The sequence below is a fragment of the Oryzias latipes genome, chromosome 16, assembly GCF_053564925.1.
Source record: "Oryzias latipes strain Hd-rR chromosome 16, Olatipes_Hd-rR_3.1".
Taxonomy (NCBI): Eukaryota; Metazoa; Chordata; class Actinopteri; order Beloniformes; family Adrianichthyidae; genus Oryzias; species Oryzias latipes.
Window position 1 is genome coordinate 19,760,736 of NC_136252.1, and position 26,664 is coordinate 19,787,399.

General features: G+C 40.7%; 1 protein-coding gene across 5 annotated transcripts in view; it reads left to right on the forward strand.

Annotated features, from left to right (window-relative positions):
• Nucleotides 1–555: 555 nt before the first annotated feature.
• Nucleotides 556–26,664, forward strand: part of nbeal2 (neurobeachin-like 2) — a 36,106-nt gene continuing 9,997 nt past the window's right edge. The window contains exons 1-35 of one of the 5 annotated variants that reach the window (XM_011485200.4): nt 556–894; nt 7,103–7,191; nt 7,302–7,466; nt 8,440–8,521; nt 8,811–8,923; nt 9,147–9,229; nt 10,369–10,454; nt 10,553–10,856; nt 10,979–11,085; nt 11,428–11,508; nt 12,224–12,307; nt 12,521–12,619; nt 12,700–13,355; nt 13,444–13,576; nt 13,659–13,778; nt 13,905–14,235; nt 14,361–14,443; nt 14,522–14,614; nt 15,721–15,892; nt 16,365–16,498; nt 17,211–17,370; nt 17,609–17,711; nt 18,646–18,796; nt 18,995–19,150; nt 19,246–19,405; nt 21,058–21,146; nt 21,251–21,958; nt 22,035–22,219; nt 22,333–22,489; nt 23,712–23,855; nt 24,860–25,183; nt 25,772–25,921; nt 26,056–26,213; nt 26,299–26,423; nt 26,518–26,635. In XM_011485200.4, the coding sequence (XP_011483502.1) occupies nt 817–894; nt 7,103–7,191; nt 7,302–7,466; nt 8,440–8,521; nt 8,811–8,923; nt 9,147–9,229; nt 10,369–10,454; nt 10,553–10,856; nt 10,979–11,085; nt 11,428–11,508; nt 12,224–12,307; nt 12,521–12,619; nt 12,700–13,355; nt 13,444–13,576; nt 13,659–13,778; nt 13,905–14,235; nt 14,361–14,443; nt 14,522–14,614; nt 15,721–15,892; nt 16,365–16,498; nt 17,211–17,370; nt 17,609–17,711; nt 18,646–18,796; nt 18,995–19,150; nt 19,246–19,405; nt 21,058–21,146; nt 21,251–21,958; nt 22,035–22,219; nt 22,333–22,489; nt 23,712–23,855; nt 24,860–25,183; nt 25,772–25,921; nt 26,056–26,213; nt 26,299–26,423; nt 26,518–26,635 (5,981 nt within the window). In that variant the 5' untranslated portion in view covers nt 556–816. Of the gene's footprint in view, nt 895–5,947; nt 6,106–7,102; nt 7,192–7,301; nt 7,467–8,439; nt 8,522–8,810; nt 8,924–9,146; nt 9,230–10,368; nt 10,455–10,552; nt 10,857–10,978; nt 11,086–11,427; nt 11,509–12,223; nt 12,308–12,520; nt 12,620–12,699; nt 13,356–13,443; nt 13,577–13,658; nt 13,779–13,904; nt 14,236–14,360; nt 14,444–14,521; nt 14,615–15,720; nt 15,893–16,364; nt 16,499–17,210; nt 17,371–17,608; nt 17,712–18,645; nt 18,797–18,994; nt 19,151–19,245; nt 19,406–21,057; nt 21,147–21,250; nt 21,959–22,034; nt 22,220–22,332; nt 22,490–23,711; nt 23,856–24,859; nt 25,184–25,771; nt 25,922–26,055; nt 26,214–26,298; nt 26,424–26,517; nt 26,636–26,664 lie in introns of those variants that run through there. The other 4 variants (XM_020710151.3, XM_020710152.3, XM_011485201.4 and 1 more) reach the window with 4 other exon arrangements.

The following is a 26,664-nucleotide window of genomic DNA, read 5'->3' on the forward strand; positions in this document are numbered from 1 at the left end:
AAAGTAGCATTTTCTTGTAGGCATTCACTGCATTAAAAAAAAACAAATAGTGCAAAATGCCCCACTCCCAAAAGAAAAAAGAAGTTTATGGAACACTTAATTATATTGTTGTAGAGTAGGGGTTATAGTTTTTAAAAATAAATATATTCAAGTAAAAGTCAGTGTTTACAAAAAGTCACTTATTTAACTGAGTAAAAGTAACTCGTTACTTTTGCTGGGGGGGATATGCACAGTATATTCATCAAAATTTAGACAATCTTTGCAGGATCATGTAATGAATATGAAAATATTTGTTACTATTTGTTTGCAGTTCATAAGTGTGAGGCTCTGTGTGTTTATTTGCCAGGATGGTGTCTTCTTTAAAACAGCCTTCCTGTGATCTACTTTTCATTCTCAGCTTGTCCACAGGAGTTGCATCCTCGCGTGGAGCGCAAGGCATGTGTCGCTTCCGTGGGAACGCTCTCCAATAGGAATCAAACAGCACCAGCCTCGTCTTGATGCGGACATGGGTGTTTCTCCAGGCATGCATTTCCAGGCATTTTTGCTGCCGCTCGTGCAGTCTCGCCGCTGATCGCGCGGTGTTTATATCGCCACCGTGACCACAGTTTTTTTTTCTTTCTTTCTTTTTTGCGCGTCGTTCTCGTAACTTTGCGCGTGGAGGCGGAAAACACTCTGGTTTGGGGATCGCAGCGTGAGTTGGATAGACGGGGATGGCTCGCAGGAGCGCGCCGCGTCACCCCACCTCCAGGAGACAACTTCCAGCACCCCTGGGTCTGAGGAGCGCTTAAGGTTCTGTGAGGAGGTTAAAGGGAGATCATGAGCAACCACGTCAGGGCCGGCGGAATGGCATCGAAAGAAAAGCTGTATGAGCTGTGGATGTTGTATTACACAAAGGTGAGTGCGAGTGCGGAAGAGCTGGGGGGGGGGTGACACCTGTTGTTGTTGCTCCTGGTCAACAGTTTGAACTTTACTGGGAGGCTGGATCCCCATCTGATGTAGTGAGCGCTCTGCGCCGCGTCTGCTGTGCGCGTCTCTTGTGTTTTTGGCTGTAAATGCTTTTTAATCAGGAAGTAGCTCGTGTTTTGGCTCACTTGTGCACAGACCCACTCTGTTTATGTAATGATCGGGGCTCCCTTGTGGAAACTGGAGATCACATGGCATCACTGAGTCCTTGTTTTGGGGTCTCTGTTGTATTTTGGAACAGAAAATGTCGCATTTTGGAACGGCCGTACCTGCCATGCAGGTGTCACTAGAGTCACTTCCTCTTCCTGTTCTTACCTGCCTCTCTTCCTCGCTGCAAAAAAAACTAACATAGCAGGATATGCGTGCGTAAACACTGTCAGTATGTCATGATTTATCAATTATTTATCTAAGAAAATGTAAAATATGGTGTTCTCTGAGGGAGATTGGTCTCCCATGTTGCCCCCATGTGGATGCTACTCTACCATACCGCAGATGAAACCAAATGAATGTTTCTTTCAATTTGGCACCAAGTGAAGATTTATTATTTAATGTTCTTGCAATCTGCCTCCATGCCTGGAGGCAGACTTCTCTCCAAGTTTTCATCAGCACTCTGCAGGATTAAGCATTGTCTTGTTATACCACAACAGAACAGACATACAGGAATCTGTTTTATTTTGAATTTTGCATTTATGGATTTAATTGCTTTATGATTTTAAAAAATGAAGAAGTTGGACCCCAAATGCATCAATGCTAGAAGGTAAAACTGTGTGTGTGTGTGTGGGGGGGGGGGGTCCCTTTTGGTATTTATTATTAAAGCTGCAGTTGTGGTCACTTTTGGCAGATCCCAGAGGAAGTGTGTTTCTAATCCACCCTTACTGCTCCTGTGGGCCACTGCTGAGCTGTGGATTCACTGAACCCTTTCTGATTGTGCGACAAACAAAACAAGTCAAAGATGTTTCCGTCCCCGTCTTTAGTTAGAAAGGCTCTATGGGGTCAGTGTGAACTTTTTCAAACGCGATGGGAGTTTTTTCTTAATCGGTCTGTGACAGGGGTCAAGCGTCTCTACAGGTGACACCGCTTCATTATAAAATTACCCCTTGACTCAGTTCTCTCCAGTTGCCCTGACAACTTAAACGACAGCAGTTTCTTTTACACTTAGAGGGACAACATGCCCGTTTGAGAGGCGTTTGCATTTTCTTTCTATCCATTTATTCTTGGAGCAGTTGCCACTCTCCCTATCTTCTGCAACACAATGGAGTACAGCAGCAGAGAGGGAATTAGTCGAGCCAAAATGTCACCACCTTATGTGACTCATGAGAACACAACAGTGCAGAAAGGCAGCAGGACCAATCCCACGCCTCTCCTTTAGACACCATCGTGTCATTGTGTTTAATGTTTTTGCTATGCCTGTTAGTCCAGTTGCACATTCAATATTTTTTCTTTTTCAGCTGGACGCATCCCGTCTCTGAGTCACAAACCTTGTTCAATAGTTTCATCTCATACCAAGGAGACTTTCAACAACTTCAAAGCAGTCAGCCTGCACAAAAAACTGTCCTTTATTTAGGCTTTTTGTTCAAGGTGCAAACAAGCCCTGTGCTTCTGTGTTCAGATCAGTTCAAGTAAAGCCTTTTAAATCCCAGTTAATGATGTTTTGTTTTGGAATGTTTTGATTTACAATTTTTTAATGCATTTTTCTGTACAACCTTTGGTTCCCTTTAGTTAACACACATATAAAAGTAAAAAAAAAGAAGAATTTGAATATTATTTCGTAGATCTAGATTGTAATCCATCGTTCTGTATTCTGCAATAAGAACCACAACTTGTGCAGACTTGTCATTAATTAAGCAGCTCCACTTCCTTCAATTGTGCAAGGAATCACACACCCCTCATGAGACTTAAAGATCAGGGAAATACTTAGAAGTCTCTGCAGAAAGAATATTTATTGGAACCAAACAAACAGGCATTTTCTGTTAATGTTCTCAATAGTAGCTTCTATATGGTGTGGCCTCTTTGAATTGTTCCACCTTCACACAACACTGTTTGCAGTGTTTACTCTCTAAATTGCTTCTGATAATTCCCTGAATGTTACAGTTTGGTGCTAAACCAGCCCTCGCTCCAAAACAAAGCCCACATTGATCCTTCTCTTAACCTAAAGGCAAACTCTGATCAAGTTTAAACTGCATTTATCAATCATAAGGATGTTTATCTTGATTGGCACAGGAGTCTCTCGCCTGAGATCCAAAGAAAGTGTAATAACTTTCCAAAAGAGCTTGCGTTATCATGTTCTAATAATGCTGAAGGGTATGGATTTTTGGGCATGTTTGTTCATTTCCTTTCGGTACAATAAAACAGGTAATAGGTTTAGCATGTTTCACAAAATCTTCACAACTTCCTTTCGTAGAAATCTTTGTGAAATGTTATTTGAGGATCACTCCAAGGGGAAGGCAAACTGAAATAATGTTCAGGAACAAAAACAACAATAACTCAACGTATATTAAAGCATTGTTTTTCTGCTTTTTCCTTCATATTGAATCCCAAGCTCATATTTTATGATTTGCAGTGACACATTTTTTTGAGTTTGAGGACTTTTAGGTTTGAAAAATTTACTCCTCAGCTGTTTATCTTGTGACATCATGTTGCACTTACGAGTAGTTCATTTTTTGCAGGTTAAAGTATTTTCTTTCACATTTTAATCAACTGGAGTAAAAAAAAGCTTTTGTCTTACTTTAAAGCTCTCGGTTTGAGGAAACCAATAAGCTGTACGTTATAAAATTGCCAATAAAAAGAAAACAGTCTTTGAGTTGTTGTGTTGGTTGCACCTTGATACACGTGGGATCAATTTTATTGTATCTCACAAAAAAAAAAAACTAATCTGATGCCTTGAGAAATATGTTAATGGAAATGTAAGCAAAACTGTGAGGTCTTCCAATATTTCAAAGATGCATGGAGATAAAGAAAGAAGAAGCTTCTCATCTGGAGATCAGTGAGGATGAAGACTGTAGCAGGAGGCTTTAGTGTGATCGTGCTGTGACCCTAATTAAAGCCTTTGGTGGTAGAAATGAACTACCATGACAATTCCACTGCCACCCAAGAGCACAGCTGTGACACCCCCCACCCCCCTAAGGTTGCTCTAAAAGCACAAGTCAAGTGATGTTTCCCTGCTTTTCTTGTTACAAAATTGGTCACCTCTTTATGCGCTATCCAGACCTATTCAGGCTTTGATGCCTGTCAATAGTGTACAAGGGGGTAAATAAACACCCTGAGGTTCTAGTTATTATCAAGTCTCAACCCCCGTGTGACTCGACCTCCCCTGTTTACCAACGGAGGAGCCAACCAGGAGAATCAAAGTCCTCTTTGCTTTCACTTCTGCAGAAGGCAGGAGTCAGGCAGAATGCTAAGCAGCACGGAGCAGCACAGCTGCAGAGAAAACAGCTAAAAGACATGGCTGTTAGTGATGTTTGCTAGAATAGTTTCAAAACATTGTCATTCAACTGATAACTGAAGTTATTGGTGTTTTTTACTAATGTAAATTTTGGCGGTTAGGAACAGTTTTGTATTATTTTACTTCTCTGCAGCAAAACCAGACGCACGTTTTTAATATGGGTAAAAATTAATGTTGTTTCTGTTTTCTTCTATCAGCTTTTGTCCTCTCCAAACACAGTAGTCACCTGTTAGTTAAGAGCAGAAATGTTCTGTTCACATAAATCAAAAAGGATAGAGGATGCTGGATGCACACGTCAAAGCTGAGGAGCAAAATTTTTCAAATTCCATAACGTATAAAAGTTTTCTGTCCAATAATTTTCTGACTGGTACGCTTCCAAATTTATTATAAAGTGATAAAACAATATCAATTTATTTAAAAAAAAAATAAGCATACTAGAGCCTCTATTATTTGTTCAATAAAAAAAATAAAGAGTGTTGGAATTTTTTTCCAAGGTGTCCTCGCTATTTTCCCCCTCGACTCCCAAAGCACCTAATTGTCCAGATGTAGCACAACAATAGGGACTTTTTGCAGCTTCCTGTTTTTCCTGAGTGCACTGTAAGGAACTTCTCAAAATTGACTCTTCATTTACGACTTTATATTACGGCCTGCCACCTATAAATGTCATCAAAATGTTTCATTTAGACCAGCAGACATATTTTCATATGCACAATAATTTACTTGGCACAAAAATGTAACCTTCTTGACCGCATTGTTCTTCAAGTTGTCTTCAGGAAGCTCTGACAGCATCAGAGCAGCGGTGCAGCATCAACTATGAGATCCCTTTATTACAGAAGGGAAAATAAACACAGATGTTCCAGTAATCTGACTTTACGGCTTAGGGTGAGAATGACAGGCAGCTGTTTCAGTAAATGTTTTTCAGAATTTGTCACGTTGTTAGTGACATAGCAGTGACTAATTTTTGCTCAAGTTGTATTTTTTGTATCATGAATAAATCTGTTGTTTCATTTTCGGAAAGAAACACTAATGCTTTGGCAGATAGGAGTCTAGATCAAGCGTGTAGTGTTTCGTCTGTCATAACCTTTTGTGAAACACAACAGCATATTTTTGTTCGATTTTAGGACCGTGTTAGTTCTGTGAAGTTTTTCAGTCACAGCTTATAATTTTGCTATAAAGGCAAAAATAAACTAAAGAAATTCATATTTCATGACAATTTACAGAAATACAATCAAAATTGGTATCACTCAAAAACATTTGAATCCGTCTTTTGTCATCTAAACTGCAGTTTTAACTGTGACCTCTCTCAGGTCATTTCTTTACCTATTTGTTCTACAGGATGATTCTGTGGACATAGATACTCAAGAAGCACAACATCTTTGTTGTTCTTCACTGTTGAAATGATCTCTAGAGAGCTACCTCCACTTTACTCACACTTGCAACCCAAAAGAGGAAGAGGTTTAACGGGGAGGCTGAGCACGGAGGAAATAAGCTTAGCTTAAAGTGACATGTAATTTCCTGGTTAGCTGGCTTGACGTTAGGGAACCAGAGGCGTTTGAGTCAGACGCTGGAGCCTGTCAGCAGTGATGTGAGCCGGCTGAGCAGCTGACGGTGGTCCATGCTGGGGGGGCTCGTGTGAGCCTGGCACCCTGCTCAGACTCAAAAGATGAGAGATGGACTGGCACATAAGTCAGTGCAGGCTGGTAAGCTCCATTTATCATTTGAGCAGCATTTGAGAAGATGCATTTCAGTTCAAACTAACCAGGATTTTTCTTAGAGCAGGAGTTTTCTATGTCAAACTGCTGTAAGTAGTTATTGTTTGTGGCTTGTTTACTTGCTGATCAAGGGGAAGTACCTGATGAATTGTTGTACGCTGCACTTTGTTCCTGTGTGTTGTTTGTGAGTAACTCAGCTTGAAAAAACTCGTTTCTTCTTTTTGATTGCTCGTCTTGTAGAAACTTCTCTTTCACTTACCAGCAACAACAGTTAGTGCTAGTAATGTTGCATGAGATAACTTTTTTTTTGCATGCTAATTTCTGTGATTTTGCAATTAGGACTTCTTATTTCTATTTCATCTGAATAAAAAGATGTCTTTTAAAAAAAAATGTTTAAAGCTGACCTGCTAGACTCGTGACCTGTGTTGTGCAGTTTGTCTGATGTGAGATTAAGAGACTGATATTTGAAGGGAAGTGTGGCAGGATATGTTGCACTGCAGAGGCTGATGGAAGCCGTGATAACAGCCGTTGTGTGTAAACAGCTTTGTTTCACATGACAGTATAAGGACCTTCTAATGGCCTAACCTCTCCTTCAGAGTGCTGACTTGTCCACTCTCAAGTGAAGTTGGTGCATGTTTTTCTGATTTGTACTGGTTTATTACTGCTTTGGGTTTAAAAAAACTTCATTGTGGTAACGTTTAAAAAAAAGAAAACGAAAAAAAGGAGAGCATTGGTTCATGGTGTTCTTTCTGCGTCGCATCTCTTCGCAACATCCTGTTACAAAAACAGGTCAAAAAGGTCTAGTCACTGATCAGCCTTTTAGTTGCTGTTTGGCACATTTTAATTCCAATTCTTTTGTAGCCGTAACAATAATAAAGAGCTTCATTTAAATATACAAATGTGAAGGTTTGCTTACATTAAGCATATGCAAGGAGGAGCAAGAGCTACTCAATTTCCTCTCATGTTGTTTTCCTCCCTTCTGCAGAAAGATGTGGGCTATCTGCAGCAGTGGCTTGAGGCATTTGTGGCATCATTTGAGAGGCTTATTGATGTGCAGACACTAGAGCCTCGAAGGTAAGATGTACAACTTGCAATTTCAAACAAGTGTGCCGCCATGCCACTGCAAAATAATTATGGCTGACTGTGTTGTATTCACCTCTCTTTGTCCTCATCCTGGCTACCAGACTGGAAGACGGCAGCTCAGAGGTGCCCTTGCTTCCCAGGGATGTTCTGATGCTCCTCAGCACCAAACTATGGCACAGTGCATTCCACCTCTCCAGTTCCATGGAGAAAAACAGCAGCACGCCACACCCACTACTGCTTATAAAGTTCTTCATCATTGTGTGCAGGTGAGGCTGCTCTGCTTTCTGTGTTATGACCTAATTTGCATTTTTTTAAAATACATTATGTCTTAGTGATGAAGCAAAATGAAAGTCATAAATGGAACCCAAGTTTATAAATGTCAAATAACAATAATTTGCAAAAAATAAAAGAGCACTCAAAAATGGTAAGTGATTTTGTATGGAGTACAAGCTTTTGAAAAATATTGCACGTCATAAGGTTGCTCTTTAAGGGAAATAAATACTTTTACTTGGGGAAAAAAGTAAAGACCTTTAGTTTCACCAAACATAGTGAGAACATTTGGAAACAATTATGATGTTCAGGCCTCCTTCAATCAACACATTTGTAATTGCTGAATAGACTGCAGTTCCTCAAATATTCCTACATAATCATGCTAACCTCTGACCTTTTAAAATTAGAGTTGAAGAAATAGATTCAGGTATAAAACTTTTTGTGTAAAAACTTTTTTGAAAATATTAGTAATCACAGTGGCGCTGCTTTCATCCTATAGACAATTTTTTAAAAGAATTTAATCTTAAGTAAAGTTGTAAATAATTCCTCAACATTTTCACCACTTTATGTCAGAATGAAATTCTGACTTCAGCTAAATAGAGATGTATATCCATCCATCCTTTTTCCAAACCCGCTATATCCCTTTCGGGGTCATGGGGTCACTGAGCCAGTCCCGGCTACTGTTTGGCAATAGGCAGGGTGCACCCTGGATAGGTCTCCAGACTGTCGCAGGGCACACTCCCACAAACCCATGCATACCCAGGGGCTCTTATCAAAGGGTAGATAGCCGTTGATTACTTAAGAAACCCTTTTCTTCCCTTTTGGAAATGATGAACTTTGTACAAAGTTTTAGCAAATGTGTTCAATGTTTATGTGTAGAATCACTGTAATTGTCCTTTCTGTGCCTAGATGACTGTTTTGTGTGAAGGGTCATTGAACTTTATCAAATATTATACTCTATTTTTCCAGAAACATGGAGAACATCGACACGGAAAAAACCCCTGGCTTCGTTTTTGAAACCATCAAGCTTTTGAATTTCTGTCTAGATCAGGTAAGATCATTAAAAATAGAACCTTAACGGTAGAGGTGTGTTAAACTACTCGATTTGTAGTTAAGCTAATAGACCGCAGAAATGTAAGTACAAACACTCTCGTGTAGCAACAATGAATGCGTGTCTGGTCTGAGACGTCCTCGCCCTGATGTAGGAGATCTGCTTTAGTCTGAAAGAGAAGCGGGCGTGTATTTGACCTTCTGTCAAATGAGGCAGAGTTTGTTGTGACAATGCTAAACCAAATTCTGTCATAGAAGATGAATGTGGGCCTCCATTTTTGTTTATGCAGTTGAAGAAGGGAGAAGACGATAAGTTGTCTCTGCAGAACGTCGTGCACTATGGGCTGGTGCTCTGCGAGAGTCTGTTCGACCCTAATCAGACGTGGAGGAGACGCCTGGCTGGGTGAGTGTGTAACTTTACCTCAAGATTGCGTGGGAGGTGGAATTCTCACACAAAGACTAGTAGGGCATTATTTGTATTTACATCTTGCCCAACCTTCTGCAATGAGTAACACCTCATCTTTGTGCTGCTACGCCTTAAAGTCATCTTAGGTACCGGCAAGTCAGTAGCACACACTTGACAAGGCATCATGGGAGTGCGTGACTCATGTCTTTACGTGTTGCAGAGAGGAGGTGAGCTTGCTGGAGAGGAACAAGTATAAGTTCTCCCCGCTGGCCTTGCCAGAAGAACTGCCTGCTCTGCTCCACGGTGAGGAACTCCCCTTCAGCTGCTTCGTCTCTGATCTCTGTCAGACCTCACATGCCATAACATTCAAGTGGTCCTGCCACTGCTCAAACACCACTCTTTTCTTCTCTTGTTTTCTTATCTTTAAAATGTGTGTCCAGCTCTCAATCTCCAGGCCCAACTATGTAGATCATAAATCTATGGGATTAGATGTATGTGCCTGGCGCTAATGTGGGAAATCTTATCTGGAAGTTTTCCTGTGTCAAAATTTCAGGAGGATTAAAGTCTAAAAGCTAGTTTAGCTAGAAATTTTAAAGCCCAATTATATAATATTTACCCAATTAACAAAGTTTTTGTTTGAGACAGTGAAGTAATGAGGACATTATTTGAGAATCCAAATAAAGTTATAGAATCCTTGGTTTTATTTATGCTTGTATTCTTCCTTCCCTTGTTCTTCTTGTTCTTCCTGTTCTCCAAAACCTGATTCACGGTATCCTAAGTGAGCAGTGCAGCTAAGAATTCATTTCCACGTTTATTTTTAACAGGAGTGGCCTGCTCTGGAAATTCTTTGTCTCTTTTTCCATTTGCACTTCCATTTCCATTCAATATCTTTTTTTTTTTTACCATAAACCATTCAGCAGATAGTCAATAAATTGTCTTACAGACACAAGTCTTTGAGTTTAAAGAAACTCTTTTTGAATTTTGAAAGTATTTTCAGAAATATTCATCATTTGCAGAGAAAAAAGGTTAATAACATTTTTTGAAAGTTGGTGTTCAATTTGAACTTTTAAACAAACAAAAAGCAAATGCTAAAAAGCAGTCAATGGCAAAACAAAAGTCTTTATTTTCCGAAATCTTATTAGGTTTATTTCATAATTTAAAAACAAATCACAATGGCAACATAACAAAAATGTGATTTTAAACTTTTTCAGCAAAATAAAAAGAACGTATTTTGTTGACTGAAAAGTGATCATATTTTTGACATCATTTAGTCACACTTTGTTTGAATAAATCCAAACACTACTCTATTCTCAGCCCCAACAGGAACAGTATAACCAAACTATGATGATGCTTGAGACCAAAATATGTTTGTTTTATTTGGGTTGTGTCGGTCCCTGTTATGTGTCTCGTGGTTCACTTTTTGTTCAAACTCCCTGATCCAGAGAGTCTTCAGGATGGCGAGAAGATCCCAGAGCTGCTCACACTCAGATTGGTTCATCTCCAAGGTGCTGTCATCAGCGGAGGAAAGGTCTGTTGTCACATCTTTATTAACACACATTAAAGCGTCTCAAAGAAAAGCCACTGTAACTGTTCTTTCTATCCTTTATTTATTTATTTGTTTTGCAGAAAAATGGTCTACTCTTTATCACCCCTCAGTCTGTTGAGGATTTGTTCTCTGTTTTGCGGGCATGGTGTTGCCGTGTCTCCCCTGAACCGAAGAGCCCCAAACTCCCCCGGATGACTTTGCAGTGCTTGACGGCGATGATCCACCTTCTGCACTCGAGTAGCCCCGCAGAGCGGCAGGTCGAGATCAGGACGATCCTCGATAGCTACTTTCAGTTGCTCAACTGGAACCGACCGCTCATCAGCGAACAGGAGAACAGGCAGAGCTGGGAGGAGAGCCTGATCTCACTCCAGAGTCAAATGCTAAGTAAGCACAAGTCCAGCACAGCAGGAGGTTTAGAATAAAGTGTTCTTTTATCTGGTTCTGAACCAAAATAGCGACTGAAAATCTATTGTTTCCAATATGCTTCCCTTCCTTGTCGATTGTAGCTGTTGTTCCTGAGATCCTGCAGTGCTCGGATAGACCCGTCCTGCAGGCAGTCTTCCTCAACAACAACTGCTTTGAGCACATCCTCAGACTCATTCAGAACAGCAAGGTTAGACCGCTGCCCGTCAAAAATCTGCTCTGATGCTTCACATCTGTCCCTCTGTCGAGCAGCCCGGCTTGTGTCAGTCTGTCCATTTTATTTGTCCTACCCAGTTCCTCTCGCAGTGGTGTCAAATCTGCTGTCTGTCATCTTCATGTTTTTGGCAAATTTCAAGCAAAAAATGATTTCGAGCTCCTGTATCCTGTGCAGATTTTGATCAAAATGCGCCCCTGCAGCTGTGCAGAGACCTCGGTCTTTGCTGTGTCTCTCTGATTTTTTTTTGTCTAATTGTCTTTTTTGTGCCGTGTGTGTGTTTGTGTGTGTGTGCCTTTGTGTTTGTGTGTCCTGAAGCTCTTTCAGAGCAACAGGCAAAGGCCGGACAGTGAGGTTGTGTGTGACCTCACCACACATTTACTCACAGAAGTGGATCAGGTACTTCCCCCCATCTCCCCTTTTTTCCTCCCCAACTCAGTGTTGTTGATGGTCTGTCAGCAGGAAACTCAACCCTCTCCACTTGTTAAGTCTTCTGAGATATTTAAACAGGAAGTTTTGGGCAGGGAGTCTGACTTGCACTCATTTGTAATTGAAGCAGGTATGACTTGATATGAGAGCTGCCTCTAGGTTGAAACTTATTGATCGGTCACCTCGTTCACCAGCTTTCTGCCTTTTTCAGGGCAGCTGTTCTCTTAAGTTAAACGTTTTACCCGACATTGCAGCAATTAGATGTTGAATTCCCTGTTGATAAGAAGAGCATGCTCTGTTTATCTCTGCATGGAATGGTGGCTTCTTGGTGCATTTCTTTCCTTCTGTTTCCCACTGTTTTGCAGCTCCTCCAAGTGACTGGTAGTGCTTGTGTCAACGACCTGGCTCGTGTCCTGGAGCTTGATTTTTGACTAATTTCCAACACTGGCTAAGGATCTCTCCAGTTCTGTTTTTAATGGCTTTGGTTTTGCATGCTGGGCTCTACCAGTGATTAACAAAGGGGTGCTTTTTTGGTGACCGGTCCCCTTTACTTTGTCTTGATCTGCAGGTGTAATTATGGTGTATTTGCTTTTGCCTTTAATAGATAACCACTTAGGTATTATTTTATTTTACTTTTTTTTTACAATTCAATAATTTAAAAACTGCCTCCTTCATTTTCATGCAGGTGTGGGAAAAAGGATCAGACAGTATTACAGTTCATGCCCTGGGGGTCCTCACAGCTATAATGAGCAACTCCCCTTCTGCAAAGGTAACTATTCTTCAGTGGAAGCGTGTCTCTTTTAGGCAAATGCATGTTTTCATCCATAATTAATGACATACCTTTAACACTGGCATCTTCATGAAATTTCTGATGATGAACAATGCTTTCCCTTTATTTGGAAAAGCTCAACAATGGAAGTATGCCAGCTTGCTCCCTGCGTAGCAGCTTCCTTCATCTTCTTTCTGCTTCCTCTCCTCTCAGGAGGTTTTTAAGGAAAGGATTGGCTACTCACAGCTGTTCGATGTGCTGAAAAGTCAAGGTCAACCCACCAAAAGACTGCTGCAGGAGCTGATGAACATGGTGAAGATCTGATTTTCTGAGGATTGTGGCAAGTGGCTTCATGTCAGTCCGTTTGAACGTTTCTTCTCCTTTTGCTGCAGGCGGTGGAGGGTGAGCATGCCCATGCGCACCATCTCGGGATCAGCAATGACCAGCCTTTGCTGCTGCTCTTGCAGTGGCTCCCTGACCTGTCAGGTCAGAGGGCTCTTCAGCTGTTGGTTGCGCAGTGGCTGGCAGCTGTTTGTGGAGGCTCCCTGTCCTGTCGCACAGTGGCCGTAGAAGCTGGTATGGTCGGAGCCTTGCTGCAGGTGCTTTCTCATCCTCAGAGTCTGGACAGACAATGTGCAGATGCCCTGCTGGGCCTCCTGCGGGACCTGGGCTCTTTGTGTCTGAAACCAGAAGAGCTGAAAAGCCTTCTAAGACTCCTCAGGGTAGATGAGAACAATGGTTCAAATCTAAGGAAGGTTCACCCCTACTGCAGCCGGATCATACGCGTTCTCTCAGCCATGGCATCCAGAGAAGGCAAGGACAGTGCTTTGCAGTATTTTGATCTTTCACCACCAATGGCAGGCATCATGGTGCCAACAGTCCAGCGCTGGCCTGGGAGTGGATTTGCATTTCATTGCTGGCTATGCTTAAACACGGACTTCCCATCTTATCACTCTGATGCCTCAAATAACCGTAAATCTCCTGCTAGCTCTGAGATGGGGGCTCAGCATGACATGGGGAAAGGTCCACGCAGGAAGCAGCTCTACAGGTAAAATGGACCATCTGAAAGACTGTTGTGAAAATCGATGTTTGTAGCGTACAATGTTTTTAAAAAAATGCCTTGTATGCGTGAAAAGTTTCTTTACAGCAAGTGGAACTGGACTGGAAGCTTTCTTCAACATGGAAGGGGTGCTGGTGGTGGCTGTGTGCACGAAGAAGGACTACATGGCAGTGGCTTTGACAGAATACCCTCTCACGGACTCATCCTGGGTTAGTATAGTCCTCGTTTTGCTTTTTCATTTGTTATGATCATTTGTTAAACTGTTTCTGGTCTTCCTCATCACTATTGCAGCATTCGGTGGCTATCGTTCATGTCCCAGGGAGGCGTCCTTTTGGTCAGAATCTGGTCACGATCTACATCGACGGAGAACTGCGTAAAACTGCTCAGCTTCGCTTTCCTTCTTTTAGTGAGGTAACTAAAACTACTCAGGATTGTTCCCCATCTCATGTTGTGTTGCTGAAGTGTTCCTTTTTGCTCGCTTAACTCTTTCTCTTGATCTTCTGTTTATTTATTTGTTTATTTATTAACCGTTGGAAGCCTTTCACCTCCTGCTGCATCGGCTCGGCCGGCCACAGAACTACAACCACCACCACCTCCCCAAACCTTCCTGCGTCCATCAACTCCAGCCCGTCCCCCGAATTTGCCTTCCCTGCTCCCACCCCCTTCCTCAGCCGATCCCAGTCTTTCCCGGCCTCCTTTGCAGGAGGTCGCTGGGGGTCTTCAGCGGACCTGTTGGTGCGCACCATTCCAGCAGGGCTGCAGGACACAGAGTGGGGATCCCCTACGTCTCTGAATGGGCTTTTAGGTACCGCTTTCATCTGCCATGAGGCTCTGCAGCAAACGCAAGCACGGGCTTTGTACGCTGCAGGTCAGTCAAGATGCAGCTGAGTTCACCTTCAAATGTGTATTAAAGCAATAGGAGCGCTGCATACACTCACAATGTCATGTTTGAGTTCACTTCATGTAAAGGCTCCTAATTCTCTCCAATCCCAGGCCCAAATCATGTGCCTTTGTTCAAAACGGATGGAGAATTATCTGATCTCAACAGCAAGCTTCTACTCTACTACACACCTCAGGTGACTTATCGACACTGGAAACATGTTTGCTTTTTACAACATTTCTATCAGCTTTTCTGTTTTTGTATTTATTTTCAGGCGTTTAAAAGTCAGATTTGTCTGGATTTGGCACCCAACCATCAATATGATGGCAGACTCACAGGACACAGGGTGGTCAACTGGGACATCAAGGTAGCAAATACAAAGTTTCAAAGTTCAATGTTCTATTCTGAGATTACAATGATCAGAAAAGTGTAAGACAGAAAACAAGGATTACGTTTTTGACAATAGTCATTTGTGTATAGGATTATGACTAAAGGGTCTAATAGGGGGCAAGAGATTAACCCCAGGTATTATAAATGCAGAAAGAAAATTCCCATGACTCCAGTAACATGAAGTATACTCAGTCACATGAAAACTGACTGTGTTCTTTGCAGCTCAAAGGTTTTAAGTGTCAGAGCACATGACGGAAAGACTTGGTCCCCTTGAATGACACTAGACTACTAGAGATTCATTGCAAATGCAGAAGAAGTGTGTTGAAAAGAGAAATATGACTATGATTCAGATGTTTACAGAGCAAACTCCAGCTGCAATAACTTAAAGTTATCATGTTCCGCATGCAGTTGTGTCACATCATTGTGAAAGATTTAAGAGCCGATCTATGATTCAGCTTATGGAAAACATACATAGCTTTGTAAGAAATTCTTCCTCGGAATTACAGTGTAAACTTGTAGTTGATTGGGGAAATACCTTTATATTTATTAGTTAAATATTTTCTGTGGTTTGAAGAGTTTTGGTCATATAATTTCAAACAGGCATTAGAAATTTCACAGCTTTTTTCAAGTTTCCGAACTTCCTTAGGTCACTAGCAAATATGATTATGACTCCATCTTCATGCTTATTTATTATGATCAATGTAATCCTCCTTAATTCAGGTCAAGTTGGTATGAACTTTCCCAGAGTTATGGCCACCCTCTCCATAAAGTCATTGCTGATATCTTTTTTTATTTCCACTGAGTCGATAAACCTGAATGCTTCAACACTTCTGCTTATATATGTAGGACTTGCTGATCAGTTTTTCAAAAGCCCCACCTGACGGTATCATACGCTCTTAACCCCAATGCACATAATGTTTCTGCATTTTGGTTTGTGGCTTAAGTTTTATGTTTGGATGTGACCATTTTTTTGTTTTTAACATATCAAATTTTAGACTCGCCCTCTATTTAGTATTTGTTTAGCATCCTCGATGTTTCATAAAAAAATCAACTCATAATTTAGCGTCTCCTTCTTCCTTGCAGGATGTTGTGAATGTAATAGGAGGAATTGGGGTTTTTCTGCCCCTCCTCGAGCAGGTGTGCGAGGCAGAACATGTTTACAGTGGAGGGCAGGAAACCTCCGACCTGCTGGGACCGGAGCTCACCTCCTCCAGAGGCCCTGCTGCTTTGCTGTTGCCTCTGAACAAATCTTCTGGTTAGTCTCTTTGTTTCAGATATTTCTTTGATTTTCTCACCACACTGAAGCTTTGATGATTCTCTGAATCAAATCTCATCTCTATTCATACTCGGATGTTTTTTTTTTTTTTTGCTTGGTTCTTTGAAGGATATCTGTGGTTCATTTGCAGGCTGCGTGTTAATTTCTAGAAACATGTTTCAGGATCTGGACATAACTCTGCTGTGTCAAAAATACTGCTAGACATAGGATTGTTTAATCATAGTTGATGAGTTAAATGGAAGAAACAACAAAGTAAAACGTCAAAGTTTGGGCATGCATCAAATCTAGAGTAAAGTAACTCAGATGAATGAACGGCTCCACGAATGTGACTAATCTGAATGATTGACTCATTTTGAGATTTTTTTTTCCGAAAATGCCCTGTAATGCTCAAGTGTGGTTGTGGCTAACTCAGAATATCTTGAACTTTGGTTTGCCCCATTTTTCTTCTTAGAGGGCCGTATGGAAACAAACAGCATCGCTGCCTTCTTGCTGTTGATCAGAAACCTGATTCGTCATCACCCCGTCAATCAGGAGAGCCTGCTGCAGTGCCAGGGGCCAAGCATCATCGGTGCCATGCTGAGCAAAGTAGGTTTCTCAGACACGGTTCCAGAAACAGCCTTATGCCTTCAGGCAGAAGGGCTGATTAGCATCTGCAAGTGAAATATCTGACCTTTTCCAGTGCCTTGTTGTGGTATAATTTCTCTGTAATGAATGGACCTGAAATGGCAATCACCTGCGTCAAGTGCTTGTGTGGGAGAACTGGTGCAGTTTGCCAAACTGCACACTTTCACTCTGAGTAAGAACAAAAAATATTTTCAAAAAGTGTTTTAATAAAATCAAATTTGTGTACAGAATCAGTTAGGGATCAACGAAGCTGTTGTTTGTGTCAATGCACGTGTTCTCCATTCTTATCCTCAACTTTTCCTGTTTCTGTCACAGCAGTCCAGCATCAGTAAAGTATCTGTTGAACTCAAAAGTTAAAATGTTGTTAGGATGACTGTTCTGGGTTTAACAGGATATGTTGAAGCATACTGTAGTAAGGAGGAGCATCCTGTAGGAAACCGTGTGTCTGAAGACTTTTTTTGCTGAGAATAAGATGAACATTCTCACAATGCTTAGACTCAAAACTCTCTATGGAAGTATAGATAAAAAACATTGTCAAATAAAAACAGATTCTATTTGACTGCATTTGATTAAACTCATATTAATAATATTTTAATGTACATTCTAAAAATCTAAATTCTTATAATAACTGTGCATCTTTTTAAACAACAGACCCTGCTTTTGTGTGTTGCAGGTTTCTGGCAACATGATGGACATGAATGTTGTGATGGCATGCCAGCTGCTACTGGAGCAGGTTTTCAATGAGGGCAACAGCTCACTTCTACAGCAACTCTACCAACACCTGCTTTTCAATTTCCGCATCTGGACTCAAAGCCACTTTGCTGTTTGTTTGGGTAAGGCCAAAGCAAGCCCCCGTTGTACCTTTGTAAGGTTTTGGTGTCTGCCGGTGCTGGTGTTGCGTGAGAGTGCGAACAGGAAAAAAAAAGCTGCAATTGTTTTTAAGTGCAAACTGTTACAGGAGCCAAAAGTGAATAATTCTAGGAAACTTTTGCACGTCTTCAATGTAGCGTTGCTTAACAATTTCACTTTTCAAGTGTGTTATTTTAACAAGTATTTTATTTTCTTCTGAAGCACATGTGCAGTACCTGTCTTCAGTGATGAACAAAAGCAAACAGCGCATGAAGAGGAAGTATGGAGTTCAGTATATTCTGGATAACATTCGAACATACTACAGGTAGAGCTTCCACAACAGAAGATTTGGGTATTATAACTGCTAAAATACTTCATCAATTGTGTCTGGCCAGGCAAAACAGATTTTACATAAGTAGTGTTTTAAACTAAGCAAAGGTAAAACATTAATTTTCCTAACTTCTATTAATATTCAAAAATGATTATTTTTTTTAATACTTTGCAATTTGGTCTAAGAATTTACCTTTAAAACAGCTTTTGAGGCATTGCTTGATATCCACCTTTTTAGTACAACATCGGCTTCTTATTTATAGATATTTCTTCTTCATATTACAACAACAATTCCACAATAAATCTGAAAAATGTACAAAAATGCAATTCCAAGTAGTAAATTTTGTTATTTTTTTAATGTAAAACTCACAACAAACAATTTTTATGTTTTATAACAAAGGTCAAAAGTGTACAGTCAATTTTAAAATATATTAATCTAAAAAACAAAGCAAAGAAAAGGTCAAAACACTAAAAAAATAAATTTGAAAAAATAAGCGTATCTGCTTAGCTACATAGCCTATAATTTTCCAAGGATGCTTTCCAATTTTCTGTTATATTTGTTATAAACCAAACTTTTCAAAGCTAATAGGCTTTTTGAAACGTTCATGTTTCATTATGAATGAAAACTACACTAATGGCGGGTCAGCTGCATTTCTACGTCATTGTAAACAACTGATGTGACTTTCTCACACACTGGTGAGTTCTGAGACTCTCAAGGGTTTATAACATTAGGCTGTCTGACAAAAAAAACTACCCGAAAGCCATTCCAAAATATTACTATAAAAAAAATTCATTTGTGCGTTTCAGTAATTTATATATTTCCTTTATATTTTTAAAAATCCAGCCTTACTAGTTATAATATTATTTGAAGTCGTAATACAAATATTGTTTCTGCTTACTAACTCATCTGCTGTTCTTTTTGACTGCAGTGCAGAGAAGAATGACTCCTCTCTGTCCGATGAGAAGCAGACGATTCAAACGTCTCTGTTTTCCGTGCTGAAAGACTTTCTCAAGTCTCCAACTACAGAGGAACTCCACAGTGTGCTTGCCTTCATACTGGCCTCAGGGGAAGAGCAGCAGGTAAGAACCATCCCTTTTGGCGTTCCTTTTTTGTAATCGGAATCATCTGGCTCACAGTTTTACTCCCAATTTCCAGCCTAACACTCCTGCATTCTTTGTAAACCATCGTGTTTCTGTAGCTTAACTCTCATTGATGTAGTGTTACCCTCCCTCCTTTAAATTTCTTGATAACATATCAGCTGCTCTTCTGTATGTCAGGTGGTGAAGGCGTTGGATATCGTGTATGAGCTCTTGAGGACCAGCCCTCCTCGTGAGCACGTGCAGACCGTGCTGCTGGAGTGGGGCATCGAGCAGCTATACTGCCTACTGCTCAATCCAGACCTTGGAGACGAGGGCAGGGAAAGGGTATTTAGGGTAAAAGACTGCTTAGAAACTACATTCTTGATTTTATCGTGTCATTCTCTGAAGTCTCGCATGAAAATAAAACACTCATCCTTGCTCTTGTGCAGGTTTTATACAAAATCCTTAAAAGCGAGAAGGTGTCAGAACGCAACAAGCATCGCATTAAGCTGAGGGATTTTGGATATCTCGGCCTGATTTGCTTTCTAGAGGACATCCCCATGACCATGACCACTGTGCGCTGTCTGTACGAGCAGGTCCTGGCTACAGGTAATAGGAAAAGTTTTGTTTTTACATAAATGGAAACATGTTAGACTGCCTCACTGACTTTCATGACTTTATCAATTGTTAGATTCACAAAATGTCTCTCAAACCAAAATATAAAGGAGTCGGCCTATGTTTACTCCAATAGTAACAATATTAATGTTGTTGTTTTTATTCATAGCATGAAAATACCATCCATAAATCTAGCACTTTGATTAGAGATCTCCAGATTTTCTCAGATTCTCATAGGGCAGGCAGACATTCTCCTACTCTTCTAACTGTAAGATAAATAATTTCTTGACTAAGTTTATTCAGTTTTAACCATTTTTCTGTTGCCCTAGACATCTTCACTGGCTTTCCAAAAGTCAGTAGTGGTGTGCTGAAAAGTGTGCTCTTGAAACATGATTTACTGATCCAAAGATGCAGTTCCCAGCCTTAATGTGCTACTTAACTGGGCTATTATATAAGATATTCCTCCAATTCCGTAACAAACTTGAAATCAATTGCCCTTTAACTTTAGACCCGTTGATGGACCACAACTCTACAGTAATTCCTCTTTCATAGAAAGTAAATTGTTCAGGTAAAAGTGACTCCTCAAGCAGGTCTTCCCCTAACAAATACGCAGCTGAGGTGAACCATGTCTCATTCCCAAGACAAACTGATAGATGCAACACTTTTCTCCTCCTGAAGTATCTGAGGAGCTCCAAATGTATTGCTCCATGGCTCCACTAAACTCCTTCTGCACTTAAGTTTAGCCTTGTCTCCGATGTTCCTCAAGCTAACAAATCTCTGCGGAGCTGCTTTTTCCATTTGTGAAAGTCCACTCAGCTTTTTTCATTAGCTCTCATCACCTCAGGTGACCTCTTCTTGATCTTTTGGTTGGCCAGCTCAAAGCAGCTTATTGCAACAGCTCCATACAGTTTATTTTCTCCGCAACAGTTGGCTGTAACGTGACATATTCAGCGTCCTGTTCTTCTGAATTTAATCCTCCGTCAAAAAACTCCCAAAAGCTTTGCAACTGTGTGCAAAACAAAGACTTTCCACGTCCTGAGCATCAACCACCTCCCTAAAAGTTAGCATACCGGCTGAGTTAAGGCACCGTCCTCATTCCCACAAAAAAAAAAAAATGATGCCGAGAGCACTTCATGTGAGGAAACCCACCAGCATTCCTCAGCTGAAGCCTTTCTGCAAAAAGGAAATTCCTTCAAGCTGATGAGCAAGACCGATCAAAGATAACAGATACGTTTAGCTGTAGTTATTAGTGTGTGAAAGGTCACTGAAAACAGACCTCCACTACCACTGGAGAAGTGATGCATCAATGCATTGAGTAATAGATATGCAGAAATGTTAAACAAATGCATTTCAACCATCATTTTATGCTATATTTTTTTTAATCATTTCTTACTTAACTAGGATGGTAATATAATTAGAGCTAATGATGTTTTGATTTCATGTATTTTTGTTGTATTTTAATAGTTTTCTTTTTTGTTGTGGCCAATCAGTGTAAAGGTTGTGGTTTAATGTAACATAAACCAAAAAAATGAGAAGTATTTCTTATTTATTGACCTTTATTTAATAGATCTTGATGTCATGTTTTTTGTTGTCTTTCTGTAAAAATTAAAGAACCAGAAATCACGATTTCTGTTGTTTTTCTACAGATGCAGCTCCTAACTTCAGAGATCTTCTGGCTGTGGTCAGCTTGTCCCATCGAGCTGAACTCGCCGTTCGACTAGATGTCTGTCGCAAGGTTTGCCTCAGATCCCTACCGTGAACTCACCTGCAAAGTAAAGGCACATTTTCTGTGTGGTGACAGGCTTTTCTTTGTTTTTTTTTCCTGTAAAATGACTCCAGCTCTTCCATCTGATCTACTCCAACGAGGATTATGTGAAGCAGCTCGCCAGGCAGCCCGGCTGGCAGGATATCCTGACCAAGCTCTATGTGAAGGAATCCTACGAAGCCCACGTCAACGACATTGCAGACTCCACCACTTCGGCTCCTTTTGACGCTAACTACAGACCTTTGCTGCGGAGAGATCAGTCTGTGGTCATAGAGGATTCTGCCACGTCCATTTTTCTGAACTACCGCAACTCGCGGGAAATTGAGGACGAGGAGGAAGAGGAAGGTCATAGGGAAATTTCTGAGGGCTTCTCGGATTTATCCCAGTCTCCCCCCAGTGGTGGAGGAGGCCCGCTGAAAAACTTGGAAAGCTCCGTCCATTTTAAGTCGTTTGATTCTGTGGATCAGGAGAGTCAGTCATCCTCTATTTCAAACGCAGTTGATATTAATTCAGCTTGTCCTGAAGATGAGGGAAAGGACTATCAGCCGCTCTCGCCTTTTGGCACATCGCCCTTTGATTTGGAATTGGGAGGCATGGGAGGGAGTGGCGCTCAGACCCCGGTAGGAAGTCTAACTAACACCCCTTCCCCCCTGGAGCACTTCAAACCATTTCCACCTCTTAGACCAAGGAAGAGCTCGAGTTTGTCCAACGTTCTAGATGACTCCAGTTATGTAGCGGAGCCTCCTACTGGAGACACAATCTCAAACACTTCCAACCCACAGGTATTACTTTACCTTAGATTTTCTTTGAAGATTGGAAGATGATTGCTATTAAATGTGTTTTTTTTTTGTATTTTAGCAGACCCCTGAGGAAGAGCTGTGCAACCTGCTGACCAACATCATCTTTTCGGTGCTGTGGAGCAGCAGAGGTGCAGAAGGGGCGGAGGATGTGATATGGAGGGAGAGGGGGCAGGTTTTTTCTGTTCTCACCAAACTGGGATCTTCATGCCAGCTGGTGCGTCCCCCCGATGAGATCAAACGCAGGTCAGTTATGATTTTAAGAAATGCCCGTTTTCACTCTTAACCTAGTTACCTGCAAACATTTCCGTGACATGTTGCAATGCTCTCAAAGTGTGTTGTTCCTTTTTGTGTGCCAGTCTTTTGGAAATGATGCTGGAGTCATCATTATCGGATTTGAGGGACGCCCAGGGGGTGTCTCTGCCTTTCTGTCCCAGCCTGGTCCGCCTCCTCCGACTGCTGCAAGACTTCCTGTTTGCAGAGAGGACAAGGGACAGGACTCTCTGGAGTGAAAAGGTACAGCTGTCTAATTCAAAATGTGCACAAAGTCCAAATACAACAAAGTTGTGATGTTGAAAACATGAAACTACTAGACGATAACAATGATTGTGAAGCCACAAAGATAAGTCAACTTTTTTCCACTCCTGGCAGCATTTGTTCCAAAAACACACAACAACATTACTGAGCTAAACAACACAAAAAGTGACATTTTAACATGATTTCTCCAAATCAAAACACCAAATTAATGGGAAATTGTTATAATCCATCAAACCAAGATGGAGGCTCTGTTACTTTGTCCTTTATTTTATCCAAGGCTGTACAAATTTGAGAAGGGGTACTTTTATTAACATACATTTAGGATCATTTTGACCTTACTGACTGAAACATACACCAAGAAGAACGACAGTTACCAGTTCATAAATAGACAATAAAGTTATTATCCTTAACAACTAGACCTGCACATGGCAGATTGCCTAATAACGTTTTTCTTAAAATGTTTGCTACTTTCCCCCAAAAATGTTAACCCTTAATATTTTACTAATTTTAAAAGGATTTATAAAAATGAAAAACAAACGTTTTTCCTTTCTAAAAAAATACTTACCTTTAGTTAGGAGTAGGATGATCAAACTGATTTTGCTCAGACTTGAAAACAGGCTTAACTGGTTACTTGACTGTTCCAAGGAGGTGCCTGATCCCCATCGAATCTTTAGGCAATCTGTTTATTAATCAGTCCAATCTTTTGTGAAGCTGTTTTCTAGATTTCCACAAAGTATCAAATCTTTATTTTTTGCATTTGCAGATTTATAAACCAGCTTTATTTTAGTCAGTTTTAATGACAAACTGTTTAAATTCAAGCAAAAACTGTTCAAAATTAAGTTTTGAGTTTTTAGAGCTTTTGCCTTAAATGAGAAAAAGCTTAACAATCTGTCAAATAGTTTTTTTTAAAAAATGTTTTAGCGAAACATTTTATTTTTAAATAAGCTTCTGAGGTTAGACTAAAAATAGATTTTTATTGTGAAAATTGTTTAAAACTGAACGCCCATGGATTGAATTCAAAGCGGGAGCAGTTGGTTGACACTGTGGGTGTTGTCGCTTTGAAACATTGGGTCAAATGTTTCTGTCTTGTGTGACAAAAGTTTGGAGTGGAGGTTAATCTGCATTTAAAGGTTGCTTCAAGGTGTGGAAACAGGTCTAACTTTTACGTTGGAGTCCAATGTTGACACTCCTGCCTTTGCAGATCTTCGAGGGAGTTGTGAACTTGTTGGACAGGTTGCAGGCCTGGCACAGCACCCCTGGTAGTCCTGGAAACACAGAACTGAAAGAGATGGCCCAGATTGGACTACGTATCATCACGGGATATATTCAGCAGCAGCACTCGCAGGTCAGCTGCACCCACAGCTCAATCAGCCAAGCACATTGTTCAAAGATAGGAAATCTTTGTCATTGTTCTATTCTTTCACAACCAACACATATTTAAGACAGATTTTTAAAAAAGATAGTTTTGAAAAGCTTCCCTGTTCTTATTTGACTTGATGAGTGCACGTGATAAAGACAGCTCTCAAAAACCAGGCCTTCTATGGGTACGGCATGGCATTCATTCCTGTTTGGGAGTGTTTTGTATGAAAGGGCAGCTCATCTTTGAGTTATGGCAGCTGTTACTGCAGGACTGTGGGCTTATGAGAGAGAGCCTTTAGAAATGTCCTGACTGTTAGGCTTTCAACTGTAAAACCTTTTCTCTCTTTCAAACTGTCCTTTAAAAGGTGTAAAAATCTCTGAAATAAAAAGCCTTCAGTTGAGAATAAAACCTAAATGTAAAAGAAACATGTTTTTCGGGGGGAGAAAGTAAAAAAAAAACAGATTGCAGTGATTGCTCTGCTTAGTTACGCCCCTCCAAAATTCTTTAAACAATAAAATCCATTAAAAGCTGACTACAATAAAATACATACATGTTTGGAACTGTTGTTGTTATTTAGTTTTAACATGGCTTTAAATTTACCATTTTAATCAATTTCAAGGTTTAAAAAATGTATTTTAAAAAAGTAAACTGATTAATAACTACTTTCATTTTCCACAAATTGTACTTTTTCCTTTCTGGTTAAGTCTTGTGTTGGTTTTGATTTTATAACTTTTTTTCCAATTATATTTCTATCTTCAAAGACAACTTTATTAGCAATCTTTTTGAAGAAAAACTAATTTGAAGCAACAACAAAAGAAAAAAAAAACAGCCGTAGAATTACTGTAAAGAAGGATAACATAGATGTATTGTGTTTTTTATTGTTTTTTTTCTGAATTTTATTAAATTTATTGAACATTTACTGCGTGAAATTGATCTTATGAGAGGGCTAACATAAACGTAGTAAAATTATTTTCTTTGTGCATCCTCAGGTGTGTGAGATGGCCTGTTTGAAGCTCCACAGCCTCCTCCAAACTGTGCTCTGTCTGAGCTGGGATGAGGTTTGCTTCCTGCTGGGGGAACTTGGCGCCCCCCTGTGGCCAGGAGGTGTCATAAATGACACCAACTGCAGTCAGTCAGAAACCTTTTCGCAGCTGGTGCCCATTGTCCGCACACTACTCGACCAGCATGCTGACCCCATTATGCTCCAGAAGCTGCTGCCAAACCTGCCCATCACCAACGGCAGCACCACCTTTGCACAGGACCTGAAGGCTTACTGTCACACACTGGAGTGGCAGAGCTTTTACCAGCAGCAGGTCTGACACAGCTTATTTTATTTAAAAAAGCAGTTATTTATCTTTTTTTTTGTTACAGGGGTCCATACTCTTGTGTCTTCTTTCTAAAACTGTACATTCTGATTGAATTTAAACGTGTACAAACGAAGAACCTAACCTCACCTTTACCCGGCCTGACCCATTTGAACTGATAAAACTTGGATCACATTCCTAACCTCCAGGTTGCTGACTTTCGCTGCGTTTTTAAACTTAAATCTAGTAATGCTTGAACCTGAAGATGAGGTATTTCACAAACGAATGCCAAACAGGTTTAATATATGCAGATTTATCATCCCTCTGTGTGACAGATCTCCTCGTCAATCTGGTTTGTTTAGAGAACTTCTGCGTACAGAAGCCTGTGATGCATTAGCTAGACTGGCATGACTTTGGCTGCAAAGATGTGAGACTAAACTAAGCAGTTTTAGTCTGATGGTTGTTAATGTAGGAAGCATTTCTAAATTTTTAATCTCTGAGGAGGTAAAACTGATGTGATATAACACACCTTCTGTCTTTTTTCATGTTATATTTTTTATTATTTGTTTTTGTGTTTTTCTTTAAATGTATCTGCAGATTCAGCCCACTAAAGAGCAGTACGAGCTGGACACGTTCGGCAGAAGTCACGACATCATGTCCAATTTTTGGAACTCAAGCTTTGACGACCTCATGAGCACAGCGTTCAGACGAGAAAAAGACAGATCAGAAAGCAAATCCAAGTTTCAGGTTAATGTTGACGCAGTATCATGCGAAAGCGCCCTCAGTATTTGAAGGCAACCTATATTTTGGTAGTGTTTCTTGGGTGTCACAACACGCTCTGCAATAAACATGTGCTTGACTGTAAATGTGTGCATCAACAGGAAATGATTGTAGACCCCTACCTCAAGCGACTTCGGAGTGAGACCAACAGGCACCTTGCTTGGCAGAAGCAGAACTCCAGCCAGCAGATGGTGGTACTGCAACACTGGAGATCTCTCCGCAGACATTTTACCAATGAGAGGGGTGCATGGGCCAACAGGTACCCATCGCCACCTTTACCTGCAAAGACCCGTAATAAATATGAGTCGTTGCACCTTAACTCTTCCCTTGTGTCTTGCTGTCAGAGTTCAACCAGAGGTCAAATGGAAGCTGTCCAACGCTGAGACGTACTCAAAGATGCGCCTCAAACTCGTGCCCAACTACAACTACGACGCTCACTGTGAGGCCAGTGCCCTCAGGGACAACATGGGTATGAAACAGACATTTTCTAAAAGTTATTTACGTTTGCTTGAGCTTTTCTGCAAAGCAAAGTGAGGCACTGAAAGGTTTTTTTTCACGTGCAGGAGCTGAGAGCCCCCGCAGCTCTGAACCCATCCCACTCGCTGTTGCAAAAGAAGCAAAAGTGAGTGTCATGAAAGATGATCAGCTAGGAGAAGAGGACCTCGTCTTTCTGGATAACGAGTAAGAATTTCTGCAGCATTTCTTTAAAT